At 49.4% G+C, this 26,561-nt stretch overlaps 1 protein-coding gene across 9 annotated transcripts in view; it reads right to left on the bottom strand.

The window, feature by feature from the left end:
• The window catches only part of Pax2 (paired box 2), a 92,181-nt gene that overhangs the window by 8,624 nt on the left and 56,996 nt on the right, over positions 1-26,561 (bottom strand). For all 9 annotated transcript variants that reach the window (XM_036196638.1, XM_036196644.1, XM_036196659.1 and 6 more), the window contains 2 exons: positions 13,124-13,299; positions 10,746-10,872 (listed from right to left, as the gene is read on the bottom strand). In XM_036196638.1, the coding sequence (XP_036052531.1) occupies positions 10,746-10,872; positions 13,124-13,299 (303 nt within the window). The remainder of the gene's footprint in view (positions 1-10,745; positions 10,873-13,123; positions 13,300-26,561) is intronic.

The following is a 26,561-nucleotide window of genomic DNA, read 5'->3' as shown; positions in this document are numbered from 1 at the left end:
CAAAGTTTATTCCCACAGCTGTCTTGCCTGCAAAATGGCATGTTCAATTTCCAGCAGGTAGAAGACTTTGCCTACTGAGAACCACTCTCTGAACGACTGATTGGAAGGCACATTTCCAAATTCTACTTCTTAAAAGAATCTATGGCTGGGCGGTGGTGGCGCACGCCTGTAATCTCAGCACTTGGGAGGCAGAGGCAGGTGGATCTCTGTGAGTTCAAGGCCCTCCTGGGCTACCAAGTGAGTTCCAGGAAAGGCGCAAAGCTACACAGAGAAATCCTGTCTTGAAAAAACAAAAACAAAAACAAAACGAAACAAAAAAAAGCGTCTATATCTGTAGGTAGCAATTTGAAATTTGAAGAATGTGGGAGAAAGGGGGGGGGAGGGAGGACAAAACACTCAAGTTTTCTAGTGTTTGTAGTACTCCTCTGCTTTGTTCTGTAGTGGTGGTGCCACCGAGAGGCGCTTGCTCAGGACCTCTGCGTCAACAAGCTGCCAGCCACTGCATACAAAGCACGCTCAATGACTTCATTAGTACACAGACGACACCTGAAGAGCGGGAAAAATTGACCAAAGTCTTGCTTGAGCCATATATTCTCCTGGAACATCGTTGTCAATAATGGAAAACACACAGTGCAGGAAGCTTTCAAATTACTAAAACCATCATACCATTTGCCCAGCAGCATTCTTGGAGCAAGCCTCCTTTGGTGAGGGAATATCAATGGGAAATGGAAGACCTGACAGAAGAGCGCTGGGTGCTGCAGTGTTAGAGAGAGATGGGCAGATGGCGGTGGGGATGACTCAAACTGTAAGATGGCAGAGCCGTCTCCTTCACACAAACAGGCCGAAGCACAGAAACAGGAGAAAAGCCTACCCGGCAGAGTGCATCAGTTATAAACTATGTGCCGTCCCGTGGCAGACAGGAAGCAGTAAAGCATTTGCTTGCTCACTGACAATGCCAGCAACATAAAAACAGCACCAGGAATCAAAACGGGTAAAAAGCCAACGTTACTGTGAGAGAGTGGGCATTTCACGCTGCCTGCTTGCCTTCTGGTGTGACAAAGCTTTCAGAGATGAGTCTCCTGCATGACCAGGCCCTTGTTTTAAAGGTGAAAAGGTGGAGACACAGAGGCATAATGACTCTCCTGGGATTATACAGTTAGTAAATGATAGCACCAACATTGGAAGCCATGTCCATGCCACACTGCTTTTAATGACAACACGGACCCAGATACTCCCCGTCCCCCCGCCCCCAAGAGCAGAAGAAAAGGAAAAGAAGTTTTCCAACAAGCAAAATCTCTCACCACCACATTACCATTAAGATGAAGCAGGGAAAAGGGGACACAAGGAATGAACAAGTGTATGGGAGGTCTGTAGTAAAACTCCATGGGGGTGGAGTCTTCATCTCCCTTGAGAGTTTTCTAACACAAAAAAGCCCCTCTGAGAAGCAGTAGTAGTGGAGAATCTTAAAGTCCCCAGAAGTGTTAGAAGCACTGTACTTGATGAGGGTGTCTTTTCAGTTCAGCCGCGGGAGTCCCTGAAGACTCCAAAGCCAATTTTTGCAGCAGTCGTTCTGTCTGAATCAGACAGTGAGTGCACTTTCGTCAGGCATTCCTTAGCAAATGGGCCAGAGCAAAGCAACTGTTCTGGAGAATTCTAAGTGCAGCCTCTCTTCCAAGAACGGACAGAAGCAAAGTTTCAGGCTTCATGAGGAACTTTATATCATCAGATCATGTGTGCTGTTTTGCTGGGTACTGGGTCAGCACTCACTTTGCTCCTGGTCTTTCTAGCACGCACTGAACAGCTACCCTGTGCTAATTAGTCATCGCTTTCAATATCTTACATGTCTTATCATCTCCTTGAATTCTCTTATCAACTCTACCAGTTGACCTATTTTTAATCCTTGGTTTTTCAGATGAGAAACTGAAACACAGAGGAACTAAGGATTATGGACAGGATTGTTTGGTTGGTTGGGTTTCTCAAGACAGGGTTTCTCTGTATATCCCTGGCTGTCCTGGAACTAGCTCTATAGATCAGGCTGGCCTCAAACTCAAGAGATCCGCCTGCCTCTGCCTCTCAGTGCTGGGATTAAAGGTGTGTACCACCACGGCCCAGCTCAAGACTATTTGTTTCTTGTGTGTTTCAGCTTGCCTCATTTTGTGCAGTGGGAGATTTTAGTTGGGGTTCATTGATTCCATAGGGTACCACAGATGTGTTTCAAGGGACCCATATAAAGCTATACCTAAGTGTTATTACACCTCTTTCTGAGTAGAAGGCACATTTAAAAAATTGTATCCTCAAAAGTATCCATGACTCCAAAATTAATAAGCTATACATATATAAAAACAAACAATGGAACCTCTGTTCTTTGGTAGAAGGAACTGATTTGTTTGCAACTACTTGAATAACATTAATGCAGCCACTTAAGAAACAGCACAATGTGAAGCATCAGGCCTTATCTCTAGTCCAGGCCGATGCCAGCGTTCAGAAGGCCAAGGTAACACTAAGAAGCAGCTGCCCGGGACACAGAAACTGCTGCTAGTGAGCCTTTGGCAATGTGGCTCGTTAGACCAGATTTATACAGTAGAAGTTATACCCAACAGTTTAGAGATGCTTTCCCTGGGCATCTTCCTCTGCAGATGAGCATTTCTGATATCCATTTGACACCGTGGACCCTAAGGCCAGCAAGCATAACCCTTCTTTTACTGCCCCACCCCCACGTTTGTCTGCCTCCCATAAGGTGGCAAAAAGGAAGGCATTCGATTTCCTCAAGGCTGGTGCTCTGTGCTTACATCTCACACAAATGTAACACACGCAAGAATATAGTCACCGACTTTTTCATTGCTGCCTAAATATGTTTTATCTTTTCATTTCCATGTCGTATGTAATATATTAAAACAGTGATCCCTGTAAACGATGCTTTCAAGAGAGAGCGAAATGGCATTCTATGTATTTCATTTTGGTTTTTATTTCTAAGATTCCCAGACTTTCACAAGGTTTGCCTTCTAGAACAGAGGAGCCTGTGGAAGGACCCTACCTAGGACACTGTTTTGGCCCTACACTCAGCTCTAGACTCCTGCTCCGGGTTCCAGCAGAGGGGGCTGTGCTCACAGCTCAGGGTGGCTGTTCTTCTAGCTGAGCGGCTTGTCCACTGACAGCTGGACCTTCGGTCCCCTGGAGTGCCCTAAGCCGAGATACTAGATCTGCATTGGCTCAGTGAGGTCTGCCCCTTGACTGCCAAACACCTGGGCATAACCAGTAAGGCTATTTCCACCTTCTCCCCTCACACAAGGCCCTTATAGGGCTGTGCAGTGCAGCGCTGTGTGTGTGTGTGTGTGTGTGTGTGTGTGTGTGTGTGTGTGTTCCTCTAACTCAGCTGGCGTGGATGGAACTTCTGGCTCAACCTGAGAAAAGCTAAGAAGACGCACACTTTCAAAGGGCAGGAAGGAAACTCGGCTCATTGACAGAGGTAGAAACTGCAGTTTGGGAAGAGAAAGTTCCAGTACTCCTCTGGGTTTGCTTTCCCCAACTGCCTTCTCTGACTCCACGAGCAAATGGAGAGCAGAGCTGAGCAGGGACTGGCACCCAGCAGAATGGGCAAGGGACTCACCCATGGGCTCAGTGCATGAGAGACCCTCATGCTGGGTGGGCAGAGGTTAAGCCTGTTTGCTCAGTCTCCTGATAACGCCGGGTCTCCCAGTTCCTCTCTGGCTTTGTTTTGTTCTCTGAGAGCGCTGAGTTGTCAACCCTAATCCTTCTGAAAGCACAGCGTTTTTCAGGCGCTCTGTGTAAGTGAAACTCTAATCCCAAGGAGAACGGGCACTTAAGCTGCGGAGCATTAGCCTGTTCTTGGAGTGACCACTGGATTTCCTCCTCTCTGCCAGGCAGCCCAGCCGCCACCCGCCACCCGCCACCCCCCCGGGGAGGAGAGCAGAGGATTCCAAGCTGAAGGCAGCAAAGCCTCACAGAAATGACAATAGCCTCAGGGCTACCTCACAAAGCTCGGGGTTAGAGAAGCACTGGCTTATTTGTCCTGAGGCGACAGCTAAGGAGGGTCTTCCTGTCCCCGTGTGGGTATCCGGTTCTCTGAGAAACAGGTTTCAAGTCTTGCCTTGGTGGCTGTAAGGCCACTAAGACATTTCTGAGCCATACCTGTGACATTCCTTAGAGCACCACCATTCAGAATTCCTGGCCATTCAGGAAAGACTAATAGCAGTCTTCTCCTTAGGCAGCCTCTTCTCAGGAAGTGTGGAAGAGCAGAGTAAACAAGCTAAGTGTCGGAGGACCCCTCTTCTTTGGGCCACCCCAAGCATTTCCAAACAACATCTGGTAGCTGAGAAGTTCTTTCCACCTCCCTCACTGTGAAAACAGGGTGCTGCCCAGGCAGACCTCGTTAGCCTGAGTTAGGTACTGGACACACTTAAAATAAAGAGCACAGATTTTGTGAAAATGTTTTGATTTCATTCCAACAGGCCTGTCTCTCTTACTGCTGAGTTAGAGGGAGTATATGATGAGGAAAAGCATGGTCTGTTTGACATGCCCAGCATCTTGGGTTTGTTTCATGGATAGAGAGATAAAGGGAAGAAGTGGTTGAAACTCCCATGACGTGGACCAAATTCTGGCTTTGCTTAGAAGGCCACGGAACAAGCTTGCTAAGATGCCCAAACCCTTGTCATCTTGCTCAAGATTCCCTGTGTGGCCTCACTGTCAGGCTGTGTGCTTCTGCCCAGGCCCCCTTCTGGGGAGGCTAGTAGGAGAAGATGTGGGTATAAGTTACAACAGTTAGCTTGGATCCTACACTAAGCTGGCCTGCCTGTCAGCCTCAGAGCAGGTTAAAATCTCTTCCTTTTAACATCTCTCCCCTCAAAATGAGGTAGACTGCATGAAAGAGAAAAGGAAGAGTCCCAGGCAGTGCCTCCTTGAGCTGCAGGCCCAGAGCACCTGCATTATCTATCAATGTCTCATTGCTATGGAAATACCTCCATAATTAAATCACAGTGAGGGCTGGGGCTTGAGGTCCTTGGGGATGTAGCTAGAGACCTCAGAGATAGCTAGAGGAGGCCTCACCTCTTTGCCTGGGGCCTTCTCAGCCTCAGTAGAGGTGTAGAGGAGAAGCCCTCTGGGTTGGCTTGGTGGCCACAGGAATGGGCTCTCCCATTCTCCACATGGCTGGAGTTGCCCTCACCCTCTTCTTTCAAGGTTGGAAGGAAACTCTTGTGTCTGTGCCCTAAATTCCTCCAGATAATCAGGGGCTTTGAGCCAACAGACAAGAGTAGAAGACTCCCAGCCTCCATCAGCAGCATTTCTGAGCTTTTATTGCCTTCTCCTACCTGAGGGGCTGGCCAAGGGCTATGGTGTTTATTTTATGGGGGAAATGTGCTTGCCTTGGAAAGGGGTTGTTAACTACAGGAAAGGGGAGGTCCCTGGAGGTGGACTCTGAGTAGAGGAGGAGGTTTCCCAGGGTCCATACCTCTGTCTGCCAAAGGGCCACTTTGCTATCCTTTGGAGATTCAAGCACCACGAGCAAGCTGCTGCGTGGGCACCCTGCATCTGAGATTGTACCAGCATTGTTCCTCTGGAGCCTAGGACTGGGCTCCACTCTGTTCTTTAGTTCCAAACCTGGGGTCTTTAACCTCCTCACTTCTGTTCAAAGTCAACAGTTTCTACCTCCTCTGCTGACCTGGGCACTCCTCTCTTGGCTGGCTCCCACAGATCCTTTCTGGACCTGAGTGACAGCTTCCTTCAAAGCTGTAGTCTCCAGGCAGCCAGGAAAGTTTCCCCGAGCTCTTGAATAAAACAACCTCCTCTCCACCAGGGCTGGGAAGCTAACACAGTCTAACATTCCCTTGCAACATACAGAGGGAAGGACAGCGCTGTCTGGGGGCCTAAAATCTCTCACAGTCAGTGTTACCCAAAAGAAGAGCAGGACTCTGCAGAGAAGACTCTAACTTTGGATAAACTAGAAGTGGACTTGCCCTCGTCCCTTTCACTCACTGACCTATGGGTCTCTAATACCTGACAGTTGGCTTGGAGCCAGGGGAAGGGCTCCTGGGTCTGGGTCTAGGCTAAAGAAAAAGCTAGTCTTTCTCTTCAATCTTTTCCTTAATGGATCTTCACTTTGGGATAGTCCATGATAGCTAGCTCTTGGGGATGTTAACTGTCACTGTATCACTTCAGCTAACTTTCCTTGTGATGATGCTTCATAGTCACATGAAGTGGAGAAATATTTTTATGGTGAGCTCATCATCTTCTATGGTAGGTTTTAATGTTTGTTTGTTTTTTCTCAATGGGAGTCCTTTGCATCTTAGATCATGTTGCTGTCTCTACAGGAAAGGTTTCACACCATTCCTGCGGGCATCAGAGTGAACTATTATCCCCTACAAAATTCTGTGTAAGTTCTTGGCTTGGGGTTCCTGCAACTATTTATGTCATGAACTTGGACTTAGGTCTATGTATGGGCTTTCATGTCTCCATTTCTCATGACATGTGCCTCTCTCCTTTCTTTCCCTGGCTCATGAGGAAGAAAGAGCCTATAGCTCTCCAGCTCCAGGACAGTGCTGTCCTTGTCCTGTCTCTATTTCTGTTGGGTCCAAGATCGCAGTGCCAAGTCTGGTGCACCAGGGTTTACCTCTGTATGAAAGCCACAGTGTCTCACATCCTGCTGTGACTCTGACTTTCCTCTGTTTCTGGCTCTGGAGCGAAGTGTAGCTGTGTATTAACTACTCTGCTGTTATATTTTATCCAGCTCTCTTTTGCTAAGCTTAGTCTGCCTTGTTTCCAAGTGGCGTTCCTCTCATACCTTTGCTGCACTGCAGGTGGGAGCTGCATCTGCACAACGTATGCCCAGTGTTTGGTAGTGATGCCCACTAGAGGCCAGTGAAGCCCGCTCTACACAGCTGCTCTGGGGACACGAGTGTTCCTTAGCTTCTCTGAGAAGCACTGGGACTGTGCTGGCACCGACTCCCCTCAGCCTCATCCCAGCCCACAGAGACCCAGGAAGGAACCAGCTCGGCCGTAGATCAGAGTTTTGCCTAAGTCACTCTAGAATGCGCCAAAGCAGCCTAATGACTGTGAGGATCCTAGAATTTGTTTTCATCTTCTCCTCTCAGAGTAACGTTACTTTCAGGGTCTCTGCAGACTCCACTACTGCTGCACCCTGGGCCAGGGAGGAAGTCATGGGGAAGAGGGGTTCTTGTTGCTCCTGGTGACTGGAAACTTAGGAAGCAAAGGATAGAGCGTGTGACTGTAGCCGCGGCCTCTCTGTAGAGTCCCACATCAGAGGGTGGTAGAATACTTAAAGGTTAAAGGCTATTCCCCTGTGGGGTGCTTTGAAGAAGCTCCAAGCAACCACCTAAGAGCCAGAGGCCAGAGTGCCCCAGTCCATTCTCCCACCTGGTGGGTCCCATTTTCCTTATCACTTAGTTGAGACTCGGCTCTGTTCCAGACCGGCAGCCTAAAGCAGTGGGCTGGAGCAGAGATGCAGCCGAGCTCAGGCAACCCAGCGGCAGAGGGGAGAGTGGGTGATAAATTTAAATAACCAGCTTGACTTGGCAGCTTGCTGAGTTGTGATGCAGTGAAATTAAAATCTGGGCAGAACTTGCAAACGCTACCCTCACCCTCGGTGTCTTGCCTTGGTTCCCTGCTGGAAGCTGGGTGGGGAGGCTATCGGGCTGAGTCCTAGCCTGTGGCAGCCACCCTTGCCTGTGATGTGATTAGCTGTGTCCTGGCCCACTGGCTCCCACTCTCCCCTCCACACAATAGTCCAGGCTCCTGTCTCCTCTCAGTCCTGACCTTGTGGAACAGCTGTATCAAGTGGCTGGTGGAGTTTGAAATCAGCCTCCAGTGCCAGGCGGTGGCAAGAATATCAATAAGGTCTGGCTTCTCAGGTTGGGCCAAGGCCTTCCCAGCCAGCTTCCTTAAGACCCATTTCTTAGGGTTTGCCTCTTCTCAGGGAGAAGAGTGAGCTGGGCACCTGGGGACTTGTGGAATGCCTTGGCACATCCAAGGCTATTAGCATAGCATGACCTTGCAGCTCCCTGATTTAGCACCCATGAGGCCACAATCACCTACCTTCTACCAGGCTCCCTTTTTCCTCCACCAAAGCCTTACTGTTCTCAAATGAAACAAGCTTTTAAAGAATGTTTGTGAGCCCGATACAGTGGCTTACTCTTCTTAATCGAAGCACCCAGGAGGCTGAGGTAGTTGGATTGTTGTGAGTTCGAGGCCAGCCTGGGCTACAGAGTGAGGCTCTAAGGGGTGGAAGATTTTTGAGAGGAATTTCTGCAGATAAACTGAGTCTCTCTCACCTCCCCAGCATGCTTGGAGCCCAGTTCTCACAGATGCCAACATCTCCCTAGAACTCACTCCAAGTCCGTTAGTTCTGCCAGTCCTTGTCACACTGCTTATTGCTACCTATCAAGTCCTGGCCCAGCACGCTGAACCTGTTCCCAAGATGGCCCATGAAGTCTCTGGGCGATACCCGTTTCTCACCTTGACAGTACCTCCAGCAAATTCTGTTTGTCCCCATAATAAACACATCATGAATCATTCATCTTTAATAGATTATGCAAATTAGGAGGACATAAAATCAACAAAGATCAATAGCTGCAGCCATTTAATTGCCAGCAAAAACATTTTAAGAATGAGCATAATCTGCAGCCCTTTCTCCAGTAATGGCACTATTAATCCAAACAGTGGGTCTGGGTCTAAGTGTGCAAAAAACCATTCCCTGCCCCCACCCACCCCTCCCCTCCCCCATCCCTCTCCACACTTCTCTCTTTTTTGGTAATTTCCAGTTTCTGAGCGAGTTTCCCCGTCATTACCACTGGTGAACAGCTCCGAATGTTAATGGTTCTGCTTTTGTTACTCCTCGCTTGATTGAAATGTCGCATACAGATTGAGATGTTAGTGCTAACTTGCCACCTGGGAATGTCAAGCTGAGTCTGAAATGAACTTTTCTCACACTTGGATCCAGATGGATCAGCTGAAGATGTTCCCAGGCTGAGCTGGGACCGTTCCAGGGCCATGGGGGGGGGGGGACTGGTGGGGGCTGCTCAAGGTGGAGGCATTTTTCTACATTAGCCCCCCAGTGTCCCCTGCAGCAGGAGTCCTGCCCGGAAGAGCCACATGTCCATCCCCAGGAAGTTCCTGCCTTCTGGATTGCGGCCCTGACTAGGGAGAAAAGTCCCTTACGCTCTTTCAGCACTTTTGAGGACTAACCACTACATGGGGAAGCTTGCTTGACTTGGGTCAGAAGATCACAGAGCAACTATAGGTAGGCGTCCGAGAACTCATGTCTCGGGCCTGTGCGCTAAGCCAGAGGTTCTCAACCTGTGGGTTGTGAACCCTTTGCGGGGTGTGTGTCACATATCAGATGTCCTGCATATCAGATATCTATATGATTCATAACAGTAATAAAATTACAGTTATGAAGTAGCAACAAAATATTTTTGTGGTTGGGGATCAGCACAGCATAAGGAACTGTATGTATGTAGTAAAGGGTCACAAGCATTAGGAAGGCATTAGAAAGGCTGAGGATCACTGATCTAAGCTGTGTCCTGACTCAGCTGGCGGAGCTCAGGATGTCACTCCCCAAAGCCTAGGCAGCCCAGGAGCTTTGGAGGCCTACCAGAAGACTACAACTCTGTTTTTGCTGGCCATTGCTTCAGGAGCGCATGAGAGAGGTAGGGCTCTCTGGAGCCCCCTAGAGGGGGAGCTTTGAGCCCTCCTCAGCCTGGGCTGTGTTCCTATCCACAGCAAGTCACCAACACAACGGATCCCCACAGAGCCCTGACCTATGGCAGGTCCTATGGCCGCTCCCTGTTTTTGCCACTAGATGTGATGCTGGCTGCCTATAGCCTTGATGTCCTGTCCCCAGGCAGTCTCAGCTCACTCGCAGGTAACGCCTCAGTGTCTCCCAATCCCCACCGAGACCCTTCTCAACCATCCTGTCTCCCAAGGTACAAACGGCACATTGGCTTTAGTGCCTCCAGAATAATTAGGTGAATTTTAATAACACCTCAATGTGTGTCTCTCTTACTGGAGCACTCTCCTGGCCCGGAAACCCTTCCACGGCACCAGGGACCTTCTGAAGCTGGCGTCTGAAGTGTCATCTAGCCCTCCCCTGTGTGGCCACTCCAGCGCCTGCAGCGCTCATCCCTGGAAGGCGTGGCCAGGCTGCCGCGGCCCTGTATTTGACCTCCCCTGGCCTTGGAATCCAACTTTCCTCAGTGGCTTTCTCCAGGAAGTAGGAGAAAGGCTGCAACAACTGTGTTCCACTCTGCAGGGCTGCTGCTACACCCTCAGGTCCCAGGCCACAGCTACTCAAGCTGCCTGGAGAGAGGAAAGCAAGCCCCTCAGCACCCTTGGGAACAGAGACACGCAAAGGCTACAGACTGGGTGGGACCTCTCAGCCACTTTCTCAGCCGGCCTGTTTGCCCTGACGTTCTTCTGCATATGTCCAAAGCCTGGGAAGTCCAGACAACTTGGGGAGAGAGAGGAAAGGAAGCAAGGACGGCAGAGAGAGCAGGCATCAGGCCTCTGGTCCCCCCTTTTCCAGGCTGAAGCCCACACCCCTGACCACAATGTTTCATGCCTACATCTACACACATCTGTTCACAAAGGCTCTCTCTCTCTTTCTCTCTGCAGATACCATGGCAGGGGGCCCACTTGTCACACCAAGCCCCAGATGGCACAGACCGAGGCACCCCACTGAAAGCAGCGCCCCACCCTCCCGGAAGCCCCCTTACCGGTCACGACGGGGTATGTCTGCGTGCCTGACACATTGCTGCCCAGCTCAGGGTTGGTGGATGCAGATAGACCTGACTTGACTTCATCAAGCCCAGGGGTCAGGGCCGGGAGAGAGTACTCATTCCCCTGGGAGAAGAGAGGAAAGTGACAGCTCTCTATTGATGCATCCACATGGAGAGATGCAGCATGCAGATGGAGAGGAAGGCCCTGGAGCCGCCCAGATGGGGTGGAAGGGGATGGCTGGGTGGGGCCGGAGAGTTTGGTGAGAGAGGGGTGGACCTAACGCGGTGAGTGGAGGTGTAGTCTATACCCTGGGGGTGGACTTCCCAACACTCCTCTAGCTGCTCCATCATCTTCTACCTCAGAAGCTCCAGGAGGGGGTGTCACAGTAGGGATCCCCTCACTGAGAAGTGTGGGGTGCTGAGTAGGAGCCTGGGGGAGCAGAGGTGGACCCTCCCTGACACATGGCTGAGGTATCTGTTGGGGGAAGGGCCTAGTGGGCCTCCAGCCTGGCACTGCTGGGTTGCCTGATGGGGTATGGGCGCCCCTTCTTAAAAAACAAACAAAGACAGCCCCGTGGGCCCCTTGCTCTCTGCCTGTGCACTGGGGTATGAAATTGGGGAGGGGAGAGTCCACATGGCTAACAGAAGGGTGGGAGGGGGCCAGCCATCGGGTCTGAAAGGGTGTCCTGCCCGAAACACTTGGGTAATTGCCTTTTTATTACAACCACTACCAAGCCAGACCCTGGAGCTGGGCAGACCAGGAGCCCGCACAAAGCAGGAAAAGTTGCTCTGATTAATATTACGTTAAATTAAAACTGATTTTCTGCTCTTTCGGGTCCGTTTTTTTTTCCCTTCCGCTTCCTGGCCCCCCCAGAGGACCCCTCTCCCCTCCCTGGCTGGACGGGATTGCCTCGTCATTTCCAATTCCTTCTCGTATTGATCTTCCTGTAGAAATCAGTTTTGTAATTAGCTGCAAATTAGGCCTTCTACTGGGGGTGAAGCTGCCCCCTGATTTATCACCAGAGTAATTCGCTGTGATCGGAGAGAAATTAAAATGAACTCAATTAGGCTTCGGATTTGCTTTATGGGCCCTGCTCCGAGTTTCAGGGGGAAAAATGACTGTGCTGGTGTTTAATAGTCTAATGAAAGTAAATAAAGGTTATTCATTGTAATACAGCCGGGGACTTGGGGAGGGTGCACTAAGCCGCCCGCCTCGGCCAGCTCCTCCTTTGTTGGTTTATGGCTCAGGGCACCTTAAAAAGACTTTTGATTTTTGTTTTATGAAGACAAACAGCTTATGGGATAAAAGGACGGGCGGGGAGAAAGTAGAGAGACTAGGAGCTGCTGGAGTCTTAGAGTACAACTGTGCTGTGTGGAGCCTGAGAGGCTTTGCCAGTGTACAAGTGTGTGCATGTGTGTGAGCATACACGTGTAAGTGTATGCACAGCAGGCTGGGTTGTGCTGCAGTTGAAAGCCTGACCTAGGCCATATATGTAGACTGGGGGGGTGGTATACTGGTGTGTGGTGGAGACATGTGCTAGAGGGTTGTTGAGCTAGAGGGTGACCTGGGAAGCGTGTGCATTTATGGGCTTTGCAGGACTGCTGGGTTACATAGTGAGCACCGTGTGGAGTGGAAAGAGCAGGTGAACGATACTGGGAAACGGGAGTGGGGTCATACCATGGCACACATGTGGAAGTCAGAGGACAGCTCTGTGGAGTCAGTTCTTCTCTCCCACATTTATGTGGGGTCTGGGGACCAAATGCAGGCTGGCCGGCTTGTAGCGTTGGGTGGCAAGTGCCATTACCCACTGAGGCATCCTGCTAGCCCTGAAATGTGAGGTCTCTGGGGATCTGTTTTTGGGTGGTGTGTTTTGCTGATGTCACCTGCGCGCCAGCCTATGTTGTGTGCTCTGTGCTCATCTGTGTCTGTAAGCATTGTGGGTGACTAAGACAGCTATCAGCTGGCCTGGGTTCAAAGCGGATCAAGGAGAAGGCACAGGTGGGTTCCCTTCTGACACGGGACAAGAGGATCTTACAGACCTTCTGTAGGACCTCGTGGGGGCAGGGCAAGGGTCACAGCAAGAGGATAATTCTGTCTTTCTCGTACAGGATCCCAGAATGCAGAGCTAGGCTGAGGAAACTAAGAGAAGACACATGAGGCACCAGAAACTGAATAGAGATAATATTTATCCTTCCACCAGAGCTTATCATTTCCCGTGACTACATTATTTTTCTTCACTCTGCCTTAACATAGGTCTGTGCTGTCATGTTCACTGCACACATGGTAGCCATATGAACATGTGTGGTGCTGGGTGACAGGGGCCTTGCTCTGCCCAGTTCCTCTCTCTCCGGGTGGACAGGAAGCCCCCTCTCACCTGTTCTGATTTGATGTGCTCTGATGCCTGGAAGACATCGGGATAGGAAGGACGCTCGAAGACCCGATCCAAAGCTTCCAACTGCTGCTGGGTGAAGGTGTCGGCTCGCAGGTGCTTCCGCAAACTGTCCACACCACTCTGGGAGTCTCCATTAGGCACAGAGCCCTCGGACACATCTGGGGAGCACATAAATACTTCAGGCATGAGCACCAGGCCAGCAGAAACAAGAAGGGTTGCAGTGAGTGAAGGGCTGTGTACTTGCCTCTGGACCCCAGGACCCTGTGCCCTGCTAAGGTCTCTTACATCCGGTCCATAAGCTAGAGGAGGCTGGAGGCCTGGGCCTAGAGGCCTAGGAGGCCAGCCCTTCCTCAGAGACCTGGCTGAGGAAGCCAGAGCCCTGAAAGCGCCAAGGAGAGGAAAAGAAGGGAAGTCATAGCTGGGTGGGCAAGAAAGGCTGGGCAGAGGTGGGACCAGGGGGTCCCAAGAAGCTGTCTCCAAGGCTTTCTTTTCCAGCACCTCCACCCATCCCCCAGCCTGCGTCGTCTGGGGGAGGGGCTGGGTTCTCAGACAGGCATTACTGTGGAGAATTGAACTGGGTGCAGATAAATTTCAGTTCCACGGATTCTAGGGGTTGAAAATCAACAAATCAGGCGGGGTAAAGTAATGAACTACTCTTGAGGAGGGGCTCTGGAAGCAAAGCTCAGGGACATTGGCTGGGAGGAGTCACGTGCTGTTTGGGCACCCCTGAACAGACTCCAGAGAATGCAAACTGCTGTGACCTGGCCACCATTCTCCTCTGGGGGGCTCTGGCTCGGGCCTCAGTAAGAGCCAGCTCCCCGACACCTGGCTATTCTGTCAGGTTTCCACTAGGAGTCAAGACTTGCTCTATGGAAGGGCAGGGCAGTGACCACTGGAGTCTGCTTCTGGCCAGAAGGCAGTCCTGTCTTCCACCTCGGCTCCCCATTGCCCTATTTGTCCCTACCTTCCAGTGTTTGGTCACTTGGAGCTTTTAGAGCATACTGAGGACAAAGAGCCTGTCCAACAGCCACTTAGATCCCTCACCTAGCAACTCTCCTGGCCTTCCAGCCCCAGCCAGCCATTCCTTAGCTTTCTTCAGCCCATGACAAGCTAGGGAGCCTTGAGCCTGGGGCCAGCCTGTGCTTTAGGGCCTAGGGTGTTCCTCTGGGACTGTTATATATATCAGTTTATAGGTGATTATATGATATGATATAATCAATATTGCATTATATACAGTAACATCGTACAGTATCATTTGGGAGACCATAGAAAGTATTACATATTGATTAACCTCAATCTACAGCCATCCTCCCTCGCTGGCCTCCCAGATGGAGCAAAAGGCACTGTTTTCCAAAAGGACATCCCATCTTCCTACCATACTGTTCAGGAGCAAAGAAAGTGTGTGTGTGGGGGGGCAGCAAGGGGGAGGTAAAGAGAGAAAATATGGAGAGACAGAGAGAGAAGGGAAGAGAACAAGAGAAAGAGAGAGTGAAAGACACTCAGAGAGACACCAAGATGAGCCTGTGGTGGACAGAGGCAGCCTTGGTGGCATTCCTGGCTTCCTGTGGACTTAAGACCTGGTAGTTGTATTTTTTCTGCATGCTTCTGGAACCATGGGTGACCCTGTAGGGGGACTGGAATACAGTATACTATTTTCCCATTTGTGTGAGCGTTCTCTGTGTATATATATGTGCATGTAAACATCTGTGTGAGTAAGGGTCCTGGTGAGTTTGAAGGACAGCATGGATCTTTTTTGAAAGGATACATGCACATGAGGAATGTGGGCCCCTTTCTCCCATGAGCATGCTTCTTTCCAGGATGCGCACCGCCACTGCCTGTCACTGTCTGCTTGTCCACGGTGCCCAGCTGTCTCTGCTTACAGCCCTCCTCTCTTCTGGGGAGCCCTGCTGCTAGGGCCGGCTGAGAGTAGCATCATGGGACTTTGTATTTATTGCTCCTACTGAATGGGTCCTGGGAGTGGAAGGTACATTTGTCTGTGAGCATGCATTCAAATACATGTGTGAGTGTGAGCGCACACATGTGGCAAGATCCATTTCATGCCTCTCTGTGGATTTGTGTGCATGCCTGTGTGTGGCTTGCCTCACCCTGTGACCGAGGTGTGTGTGTGTGTGTGTGTGTGTGTGTGTGTGTGTGTGTGTGTGTGTGTAGGAGTTGAACTAAAGCTTTGTCCTCAGGTCACTGGCTGGAGGAGTCTCTTTGCCTTCATTTATTCAGGGGCCCTTCAGATCTTGACAAATCTGTCACTCTAAATTTGCGAGAGATTATGGTGCTCTCTCCCCAGCCCGCAGAGAGGTGATATATGATATCTGCTGCCCCTATTGATTGCCTGATCTGGTGGCAGAGGCCGGCGAAATGAACTTGAAATGAACATCATGCCTCAACTCATTGTGCGTATAATACACTACTTAATCCCACATTTTTCAGCCGCTATGGAATTCAATTGATCAATCATGTTCCACTGATAGTACTGTTTTAGGGGTTATTGCTGCTCCTTCCACACACTGACCTTTTTATTTATTTATTTTTTTGTACACACTGGCCCTGGTGGTGAGACAGGTTACAGAAGCAGCAACGGGAAGCAGGGGCGGGAAGTGGGGGAGGCTGGAAGGGAAGGAAAGAGGAAGCCAGCTCCTGGAAAAGGAGGCACTGGGAGGTGGGGGCAGAGGAAAAGTAGGGGACTGGTAGCACAGGAAGTCAGAGCTTGAACTCTGACCTTAGGCTAGGGGAGTCAAGGGGGGGTCTCCAATGGGAAGAAAGGCCACAAGTGAGCCTCTTCATCTGGAAAGGTGGGGTTTTGATGAGCAGTGAAGTATGGTAGAGGGAATCGTGGTGGTGGTGGTGGTGGTGGTGGTGGTGGTGGTGGTGGTGGTGTGTGTGTGTATGTGTGTGTGTGTGTGTGTGTGTGTGTGTGAGAGAGAGAGAGAGAGAGAGAGAGAGAGAGAGAGAGAGAGAGAGAGAGATGAGCTACAGGGCAGGGGGAAGACAGTGAGTGTAACTACTGGTGAGGAGACACGAAGACGTCTCCCTCCAACTTAGCCACAGGCCTGGGCTGTCCCTGGCATGCTCTGGGAAAGGGATGGTGCCCTGCCTTTGGGAATGAAGGAAGTGGGCAGGAGCCAAGGCAGAGAGAGGGCAGACAGAGCAGGGAAAGGAAGTGGGAGGGGCCACGGGCCAGGAAGGTCCAGGAGGAGATGCTTCTGCAAGAAGAAAGCTGAGAAGCAGAGCAAGGGCAGGAACGGGGGAGGGCGGGATGGAAGAGACCTCCACCAGAAACTGGGAGGTGCTGGACAAGATGCTTGGCCGAGGATGGAACCTGGCGTCACAGCTGAGTGTCCAGCTTTGGAGAACAGTCTGGAGGGGGTGATGGGAGACGAGGAAGAGGAGAAGAGAGTAGAAAGAAAGGTCAAAGGAGCGTGTGGAAAAGCAGAGTGAAATAAAGCGGTTGGCAGTGCTCGTCACTGGAGCGACCCCCGAAGCCAGGGAGAGAGCACTCAGGCAGTCTGGAGAAGAGGCCATTGTGAGGACCAGTCAGAGCTTGAGGGGCTATCTGGCAAAGCCATGCAACTATTGGCAGAGTCAGAACTGAGTCCTGACCTTCGAGTGAGAGGGAAGGAACACGTGAGGGTAGTTAGCATCGATTGCAAGGACACTTCCCCGCCCAGGAAGCTAGGTTCTGAGTTCCTGTGGGCAGGGACCATGCATTTCTGTAACTCTATGCTAGGCATGACACATATCAGGTACTCATTATGTGAATGAATGAATGAGCGAGCGAGTGAGTAAATGAGACTCTCCCTTGTGGTATTCAGAATGAGACCCCTGATTGGTCTGGCACAAGTCATTTGTCAGGTCAGCCCACTGCCTGATAGCCTCTGGCAGCATCAACTCACATCCCCTGGAAGTCCTTGCTGCCTCAGCAATACCATCTACCTACCCACAGTGCCTCAAGCTAACAGAAAACTCCATTCCTGAGCAGTGCCACCTACCCACGGAACCTCAAGCTAATGGAAAACACTGTTCCTGGGTCAGGAAGAATTTAGCCTTGGAATCAAAGGGCTGCCACCCAGAACAGGTGGCAAAAGCCACTCCAGAACAGGGCTCAGAGTCTCCCTGAGTCAACATTGAACTCCCTGTGCCAAGAAGGCTGGAGTATGGTGTCTGTATGTTCTGGACTTTCTGGAACAATCCCTACTCACAATATTCTTTTCAGCTAGGCTTTTAGAGAGAGGTTGGATAATATTGCTGTAGGTTTCTTAACCCTCCCTCCGTGTTATGAGAGGACCATGTGCTGGCCTGATAGTCACCACGATGGAGAAGTCAATCCAGCTTTCCCCGGGCCCCTCCCAGACAGACACTCCAGCACTGCACAAGGACCAGGGGACCCTTGGACTGGGGACGTGGCTCAGTGGGAACATTTACACAGCACATTCAAGGCCCTGGATCCAATCTCTGGTACCATACAACAAACAAACACACAAACAAACAAAATAATGAAAAGAATTATAAAGCTGTGCACAGCAGTGCCTGCCTGGACCCTCAGGATTCAGGAAGTTACAGCAAGGACATTGTGAGTCCCAAGCCAGCAGGGGCTAGCTAGGGAGACCCTGTCTCAAAGGAACTAAAAACTAAAAGCAATGCATCTGTGCTTCAGAGCTCGTTTAATCCTTCCAACACTGTGGCTCTTATTTTCTGTACAAGGAATCCAAGACAGAGGACGTTGAGTAGCTTGCTAAAGACTGTGCCCTGGTAAATGACAGGCAGGATTTGAGTCCAGGTCCCATATGAGCACTTGTGTCTCCTAAATGACTTGACTCTGAAGCCTAGGTACTGAGCCCAGGGGTCTAGGGTCACTTGGCCCTATTCAGGGTACATCTGCAGTTCTTTGCTGGCGCTTTTTCCTGCAGTGAGGCTAACCCCTGCGGTGTGAGCTGGCTGAGCACAGACTGCTCAGGTGATTAGGGTACTGCATTTATCATGTTATGGTTGTGAAGACTAGTTGGGTGAGTGGGAGGTAAGAGGCCAGTTCTCCCTGGTCCCATAATTGGGTGGTAGGGCTTTCGGGCCTATGGCCATTCTAGAGGTTCTTTCCACTATAGTGTGATTATTCCCAAGGAGGGTGGGCTTACTGCAAGTCCTTTAGGGAGTGCAGACAGGCTAGAGAGGAATTAACAAAGCCCATATTATCTCCTTTGACTCCTTATTTATTGGACACCTAACACAAAGTCTTCACAGATCTTGGGTTATTTGGGCTTCCAAACAATCCTGCGACATTTCTGGGAATTAATCCTCTTCCAACTTCCGGGAAGACTTAGCTTCAAAGTCACCGAAGTGCAGATATAGGGCATATCCACCAGGGAGCCCAGCACAAGTTCGTTCCTCAGAAAAGCTTAAGTTATAGGCTGAACTGTTAGACGATACTACCCACTCAGCTCCAGAGCAGGAAGCCTCCGTGTAAAGGACAACCATGAATACAAAGGTCATCTGCACTGGAAATACTGACCCCAACGTGGTCATGGGGCTTCTTCCTGATCATAAGCCATTTGCCTTCTTTCTGTCTACACTTTCCTACACTGTCTGGGCTTTGTGCAATGACATGTATTACTTCTAGAATCTTTATTTAAAAATGTCTCAGGACTAGCAGGAGTGCTTAGTGATGGGCCATGTACTCAAGGCTCTGGGTTCGATTTCCAACACACACACACACACACACACACACACACACACACACACACACACACACACACTCTGTGCCCAAGAAGAAAAGAAAGAAGGGAAATGTCTTACCCCTCCATCTGACCACCTCCTGACAGCCTTATCCCATCAGTACTGTCACCTCAGCTGTTCCTGGGTTGCTCTGGAGCAGAGCCTACCTTATCCTGGACCCCAGGCTAGAACCCTCAATGTGGCCAGTCACAAATGGGACTACCCAGTGAGGTCTCAGCAGCTTGGTGAGTGGGAAGTCACCAAATACTGCTACTCAAGCTGGAGACAAAGAAGAAATATATCCTTTCCTCCTTGTGTTTACCTTCACCTGAACTCCAAAAGTGGGCGATGCAAAGGAAAGGAGACAGATGGGGGCCATGCACTCACCCAAACAGAGGTGGGTTGTAGGAGCAGGATAGGCTTGTTTAGCTGTTTCTTTTGTCAGAGGCACCAGGGCTCCTTAGAGTCTACGTCCTCAGGGTGAGGAGCTGGGCAGCACACTGAATCCCAGCAAGCAGGGCTGGTTGGAGCTTTTAAAATTATATATATATATATATATATATATATATATATATATGTGTGTGTGTGTGTGTGTGTGTGTGTGTGTGTGTGTGTGTGTGTGTATCTGTATGTATGTATATGAATGTGTATATTGGTTTTTGAGACAGGGATTCTCTGTGTAACAGTCCTGGCTGTCCTGGAACTCACTCTGTAGACCAGGCTGGCCTCGAACTCACAGAGATCCACCTGGCTCTGCCTCCCAAGTGCTGGGATTAAAGGCGTGCGCCACCACCGCCTAGCTGATTATTTTCATTCTCAACACTATGTAGGCATGGTTTTTCTTCCTGTGTGAGAGTATGTGAACCAAAATGCAGGTGCCCATAGAGGTCAGAGGCACTGGATCTCCCTGAAGCTAGAGTTAGTTACAGGCAGTTGTGAGATGCTCAGTTGGGTGCTGGGACTTGAACTCTGGTCCTCTATAAGAACAGTACATGGTCTTAACCAGTGAGCTATCTCTCCAACCTCCAAGAAACTTTGTAAGACAGAAAAAAAACTATATAGCTTTAGTATTAAATTTTTTTCTTCTAAAGGTGGTGACCAAACTCAGGGCCTTGAATATGCTAGGCAAGTATTCTAGCATTGAGCTTTAGTTTTCTAAGCCCAAACACAAAGAAAGGTGCGCTAGTCATGGGCCAACCAACAGTATGAGTTCACCTATACTTATTAAATCTGTTCAACTTTACCGGTTCTTGTTATCTTCGTCGTCATCATCATAATCATCATCATCATCATTGTTTTTCAGATCAAGAAATAAATCTCAGAGTGCAAGTTGCTTTGTCTAACATCACATAGCTGATAAGTAGCAAAACCTGGATCTGAAGTCAGAAATGTCTGTTTCTTCCTAGCAAGTCATTTGCTTTGTCTTCTGGCCATGGCCACCACAGCCATCATTTCCTGCTCACTTCCTGCTCTCTTGGACAGACTCTGCCCCTAGCCCTCACAGAGCACCTGAGAAAGAGATTCCACCGTTCAATCTTACAAACAAGAAAACAGCTCTGGAAAAGTTCAACATGACCTCACGAACTGGTAGAGGAGGGAAACAGCACTGGTTGGGGCAGGGGCATTAAATTTATTCCTCTACCTCATCTCCACATCCTTCCCCCTCAGAAGGGCTCACCCCAGCCTGTCCCCCAGTCTCCCCGGCTGCCAGTTGTTGTAGTTTCAAACTCAATTGTTCTCCCCGGTACTGAGGCAAATGGAGTCATTAATTACCTTCTATCTGCTGGGCTGAGTTCAGAATGCGATCAATATCCCCTCTTGTCATTCAGGGCAGCCCGCCTGTGCAGCCCCAGCCCCACCCCCCACAGCAGTGGCACAGCAGGACCTGGACAGGTTTGGGCTGCCATTTGAGGCCCCCATCTGATAGTGGAACAGGGGACGAGGTTGCCCCCCAGAACTAGGGTGTCTTTTGTACTGGGAGAAGAGCGAGGAAGGAAGTGAGGAGGCAGAAGGAGAGGGAAGAAGACAAAGGGGTATGGGGACAGGGTCTAGATGGGAAATGGACATGGGAGAGATGGGAAGAGAAGATGGGGAAGCCTGGAACAAGCGAGAAGGAGGGAGGAAAGGAGAGAGAGGACAGAGGAGATGCTACCGTGCTACAGGGGCCTGGACAGCAGAGAGGATATGGTACCCCACTGCCTCCCACCTTAAGAGGGACACCTTGGAGTTTGGTCTGGCCATGAACCCTGAATTAAGCTTTATGGTTATGAAAAGGCCCTTGGAAAGCCAAGTGTTGTGGTATCCACCTTTAATCCCAGCACTTGGGAGGCAGATGCGTGGATCTCTGTGAGTTTTAACTCAGCCTGGTCTACAGAGTGAGTTCTAGGACAGCCAGAGCTATGTAGTAAGATCTGGTCTCAAAAAACAAAACAAAACAAAACACCCCAAAACAAAACAAAACAAAACAAAACAAACAAAAAAACCAAAACAAAACAACAGAACAAAACAAAACCCAAGGAAGCCCGTGGAACCTGGCCCAAAGTTTTGGCTCTGGGCAGTGTTAGGTCTGCTCAGCCTACCAGCCTGGCAAACCCCACATGTTATCTTTGGCCACACCCAGCTTCTAAACACCATAGAGTGAAAGACTGGGGTGGTTGACTGTAATCCCGGCCTCAGGTTGGCTGTGCCTACCCATACCTACTTACTTCTGGAGACACTATGCTAGAGATCTTAAAACAAGGCTGGAATAGATGTAATACCCTTAAGCCAAGATTCAGCCCTGGAATAGATGTAACATTCCCCAGGACTGAATCTTGGCTTTTCTCGATCACTTTCCGTGTGACCTTGGACAAGTCCCATGAGCTTTTCTAGGCTGAGTTTCCTTAGATACAGACAAGAAGGCTGGGGGTCATTGTACAGCAACATTAGCTTCCCCTCTCAGTGTTCCAACGCCATCTACCCAAATCCCTGCTATAGAAAGAACAGTAACATGGACCCAGATTCTGATTGATACCAAACACTATGCTCAACAGAACACATGGATTTAACTCTTAGAACAATAAGTAGCATGTTCTAAGTGTACAATTGTGGTCATGTCAGAATTTTTACTGTAGTAACACATTCAATTTCCATAAGAAAAACTTCATCAGGGAGCTTCTATTATTATACCCAAGTCATAGGTAAGGACACAGAAGTTTGGAACTTAAAGGACTTTCCCAAGGTCACAGAGAGGTAGCTGAGGAATGACAGGGAAGGCAGAGCCAGACCACAGAGACGTGCCTCTGGAAGCTGAGCTTATAACCTGGGGAAACTGAGGCATTTCAAAGACAGGTGGCTGCTCCAAAACTACTTATCATAGCTCATAAGACTGCTCCAAACTATTTGCCACAGCCAATAAGTGTCAGAGCCAAAAGTAAACTCTGTATGTGGCACAGTTACATTGCCATGCTTGGTCTCTTTACTGAACTGTCTCTGGAGGCAGAGACTCCACATTTCCTCGTCTTTATAAACCTAGCATAGAGCCTGATATGTGTGATCTCAAATATTGGCTGATTCGTTCAATTCCAAAAGCAAAGATGGGTGAGCCCTGAACTTGCCTCCCCACCCCGCCCCCATTTTACCTTTCAGAAGGAAAAAAAAGGCAATAATAGCGGTTGACACTGTGGATTGGACATCACACTTTCCAGCTGCAAAGTGTGACCTGAAGATGATTTAATCTGATTCCATCTTAGAGATTTAAAATCAGAACAAAACAAAACGCAGAGTTAGAGACGTTAGGTAGTGTTTCTGTGCCACAGAGATGGTCACCTGTCCTATGCCTTGACTCTGGCCAAGAAAGAAAAATGAATTAAAGGCAATGATGGGGATCTGGGGAGAAAGTGACCCTGTCTAAAGCTGGTAGAGGAAGGGACATTGTGGGACCCTACAGGAGGAAAGAATACACATGAACCTCCATGTCAAGAGATTCTAAAAGAAGACAGAATTCCACGGAAGACAGACGCTCTGAAACATGAAATTCTGCCTCCTTAAGCTTAAATGAGCAACCTGATAAAGTAAAGGGACTAGGAAGGGGAGGGCGGAACGAGAAGGGCATTTAAGGAAATCACCGTTGCCGCACACAGCTAAGCTTTAAAATGTGATGAGCCTAGACTTTAAAAGGACATGTACATCGAACAGTGGAAGATTATGCAGCCATTAAAAAAATCATGTTTTCAAGGAATATGTAATGACATGTGAAAATGCTACTATATAATGTTAAGTAAAACTAGCAAGACACAAAGCTGTGTGCATAGCAGCATTCCAACTTTAATTAAGAATTACATATCTAAAGTTACACATGCATAGGAGAAAAAGGCTCCAAAGTTCTATGCCTAGTTTCTACACTGGTTATCACTCAATATGGCTTATAGATTATTGGTTTGTTTTAGAAACTTATTGTCTTGTCCAAATATTTTACAATAAACGTGTTTTGCACTTAGAATCAGACACAGCACTCCAGCCCCCCAAAGGGCACAAAACAGATGGAAAGAGGGACCACAGCCAAGGAGAGAGATAAGAGCAACATATGCCTGCAGGAAAACACAGACCAGAGGGGCTGAGACAATGCCAAGGGCCCTGCCTGCAGAGAAGGATCACGGTGGAGGGTAGGCTTGGCTCAAACCTTGGGAAGAAGAGATAGTCATGAGAGGAGAGGATGGGGAGGAGAGGACAGGGAGAGGGGAGCAGAAGAGGGAGCTCCTGGTTTGCCTTTGTCTCCCTAGGAAAAGGAAACAATCCCCAGGGTGAGTGGGTGGCAGAGGGCTGGGGAGCCTAGGCAGTAGCTCTGAGCTAACTTTCTCAGGTCACTTTCACACCTCAGGACTCAGAGGAACCAAGGATCCCAAAATCAAGAAGATTTTGCAAATGGTACTGCAACGCCTTCAATCTCAGGCTTTGGGTATTTTTCTGAGAGAAATTATTTTACCACCAATTTGCAGGGGCAAGAAAATAAAAGGTGACAGCCCAGGACCTGAATGCACTCACTGAGAATAAGTTGTGGCACATTAACTTGATATTGATGCTTAGATTAAACGCCCCCACCACCACCACCATGATGGTGTGCCCAATTGACTTGGCTGGAAGCTATAACTCTGTTTTGTTTTATCTTTTAAAACATTCTTCATAGCTTTTCTGCCATGATCGCAGCATCAATCACATTCTGCTTGTGTGATGGGGCGCACATCTGCATATGCACATCTGCCTCTCAACTAGATGATAAGCGTCTTGAAGTCAAGAGCTGCTCCATTTATCTTTGTAAGCCAATCATGCATCTTTACTTAGCAGGTGCTCAATTTGCTTAAACTGGCATTTTCCCCCTTAACTGATTCATTAAGACAATAACGTGGATATAGTAAATGTTAACATTTGACAAAGACACCTCCTCCCCTTTCTGAGCGGAAGGACAGGGTAGAAGAAAGCGAAATACTTGATGACTGTTGAGTTCAATGGTATCTGAAGCACGAGTTTATCACAAGTGGGAGGAGGTCTTTGCTTTTTTGCTACATGGTTTTCTTCATTTGAAAGGAGAATCACGACAAAAAGAAGGAGGAGGAGAAAGAGGAGGAAGAGGAGAAAAATCCTAAGACTTCTTGGATAATGACATAGAAGACATCCTTGTGACTTTAATCAGGTAGGGTTAAGAGCCTGAACCAACAAGATGGAAATGCAACAAAGATAAATGGAATGCCCTATGTTTAGGTTTAAAAAAAAATCAATTACACAAGTACGGAATGGGTGGGTCTGGCTGGAGAGCAATTGATGTGAAAAAGATCTTGAGGTTTTAGTTGACCATGAGCTTAATATGAGCTTGAGTTGGACACGGCTGCTAAAAAATCGAATGTAATCTTAGGCTACGCTCCGGGTGTGGAGTCTCCCAGCAGGAGAGGGCAGTGGTTCTGCAGTAAGTACCTGGCCTTGGCTGGACTGTCTCTGGGACTCAGTGTTCATGAGTCCAGAGACAGGTGACCAGGATGGTGAGGGGATTTTCTCAAGGGTAGGAACCTAGTCATGAGGGAAGCTGAAATCCACCCAGGGCTCAGCCTAGAGTTTGCTGAGAGCTTGGTAAATAGGGGGATGACTGCAGGAAACAGGAAGGGAGAGAGAATGAAGGAGCTAGCAAATGGAGGTCCTTTATCACCATCCACTGCTGTACTGGTTAATGCCATGATCTCTAAATACTTCACCAGAAACTAAGATAATGTAAATACTCAAACATCCTAGAGCAAGTAAGGTGTGGAGTGGACCCTTGTCCTCTGCCCGTCCCTCAAAGCAGAGAAAGGCGTAGCTGTAAGCAGCAGACACTGTTCAGCTATGTCCCATGGCCACGCACAGGCTGTGTGGGCTAGCAGGCAGAGCTGAGGGGAGGGTGAGCTCCATGGTGAAAGGTAGGCAAGACCAATGACCCTCAAGAATCAGGATCCTCCCCTGTCACTGCTCTCCCAGCCCTGGCCTCCATCCACATGGGAGATGTCCTTGGAGCTAGCCAGTCCCAAGGCAAGCTCCACTGCCTGCTTGCTCTTTTGGTCATCCCCCTGCACCCTTCCTGAATACATAGCCATGAAGTTCGCCTCTTAATGAGCAGCCACCTGTGTGCCCTGTACAGCTCTGCCTTTCCAGTCTACCTTCAGCCCAGCACAGTGGGCATCGGGGCCCACACTGGCACAAAGCTCAAAAAAGAAACCTGTGTATTCAGTACCCTACCTACTTACCACAGCAACTCACAGACTCTCAGCTTTGAAATCTGTCTGCCAACAGAGGGATAGTACGCCTGATCATTTAAGGCCCTCATGGTTAATAGCCAACCTAGAAAAAAGAGATGGGATAGAGGAAGCCTAGAACCCCAGAAAATTGTACTATTCTGGCTACTTTGTCCCATTTGAGTAAGCCAGCTTCCTCTTCCGCCCCAGAAAGGCCCACAGGTTACCCACTGCTGAGGCAGAGCCTGTCCCCAATGTGACACCTGTATGAAGAAGTTGGAGATGCTCGGTGAATAGAGATGGGGGAGAGGAAGGTGAAGGCCAGAGGCAATAGGAAGGCACAGGAGGAGATAGGAGAGTGGACAGACCCACCAGAGGAAGCAGCCCTGGGGCCAGCTTCCGTCGGCTTACCCTCAGAGCCAGTGGGGAGGAGGGGCTTTGGAGTGAGGGGTTCCTGTTTGAACCCCGGCTCTCCTTTCACCTGCTCCAGAAGGGACTGGGGCCTTCTGCCTGGTATAACCCTCAGTGGGCTCCAGTTGGACCAGAACCAGTCTGAAACCTGTCTGAAGCTAAGAGGGAAGGGGGCTTTGTTAGCTCTAAGGACACAAGCAAGGCGAAAAATTACATCCCAGGCCGCCCTAAGTATGCTTGTTTAGAGAAACTGCTTGCATTTATGAAGTCTTTGGTGCGGAAAGCAGGGTTGCAAATGGCTGCATCAGAGCGACAGCAAAGGCCATTAATTTCCTGTTATGTTTTCCTGTGTTGGGGGCTTTATTAATTTAATTTTACACTGTCGAACAACAGCGAGAGCTGACACTGCCACACTGCCACGGTTGGGGTTTTCTTTTTGTGTGTGTAGCAAGGCTTTGCCTGACATGCAAATCAAGGCTATTACCAGAACCAATAAAGATGTGTGGAGGGAAGAGGGGAGGGCTGAGTGGGGAGGGCAGAGGAGAGAGCAGCGG

Source organism: Onychomys torridus, chromosome 1 (genome assembly GCF_903995425.1).
Source record: "Onychomys torridus chromosome 1, mOncTor1.1, whole genome shotgun sequence".
NCBI lineage: Eukaryota > Metazoa > Chordata > Mammalia > Rodentia > Cricetidae > Onychomys > Onychomys torridus.
Note: the sequence above shows the minus strand (reverse complement) of the source record. Positions and strands in the feature narration are given on the sequence as shown.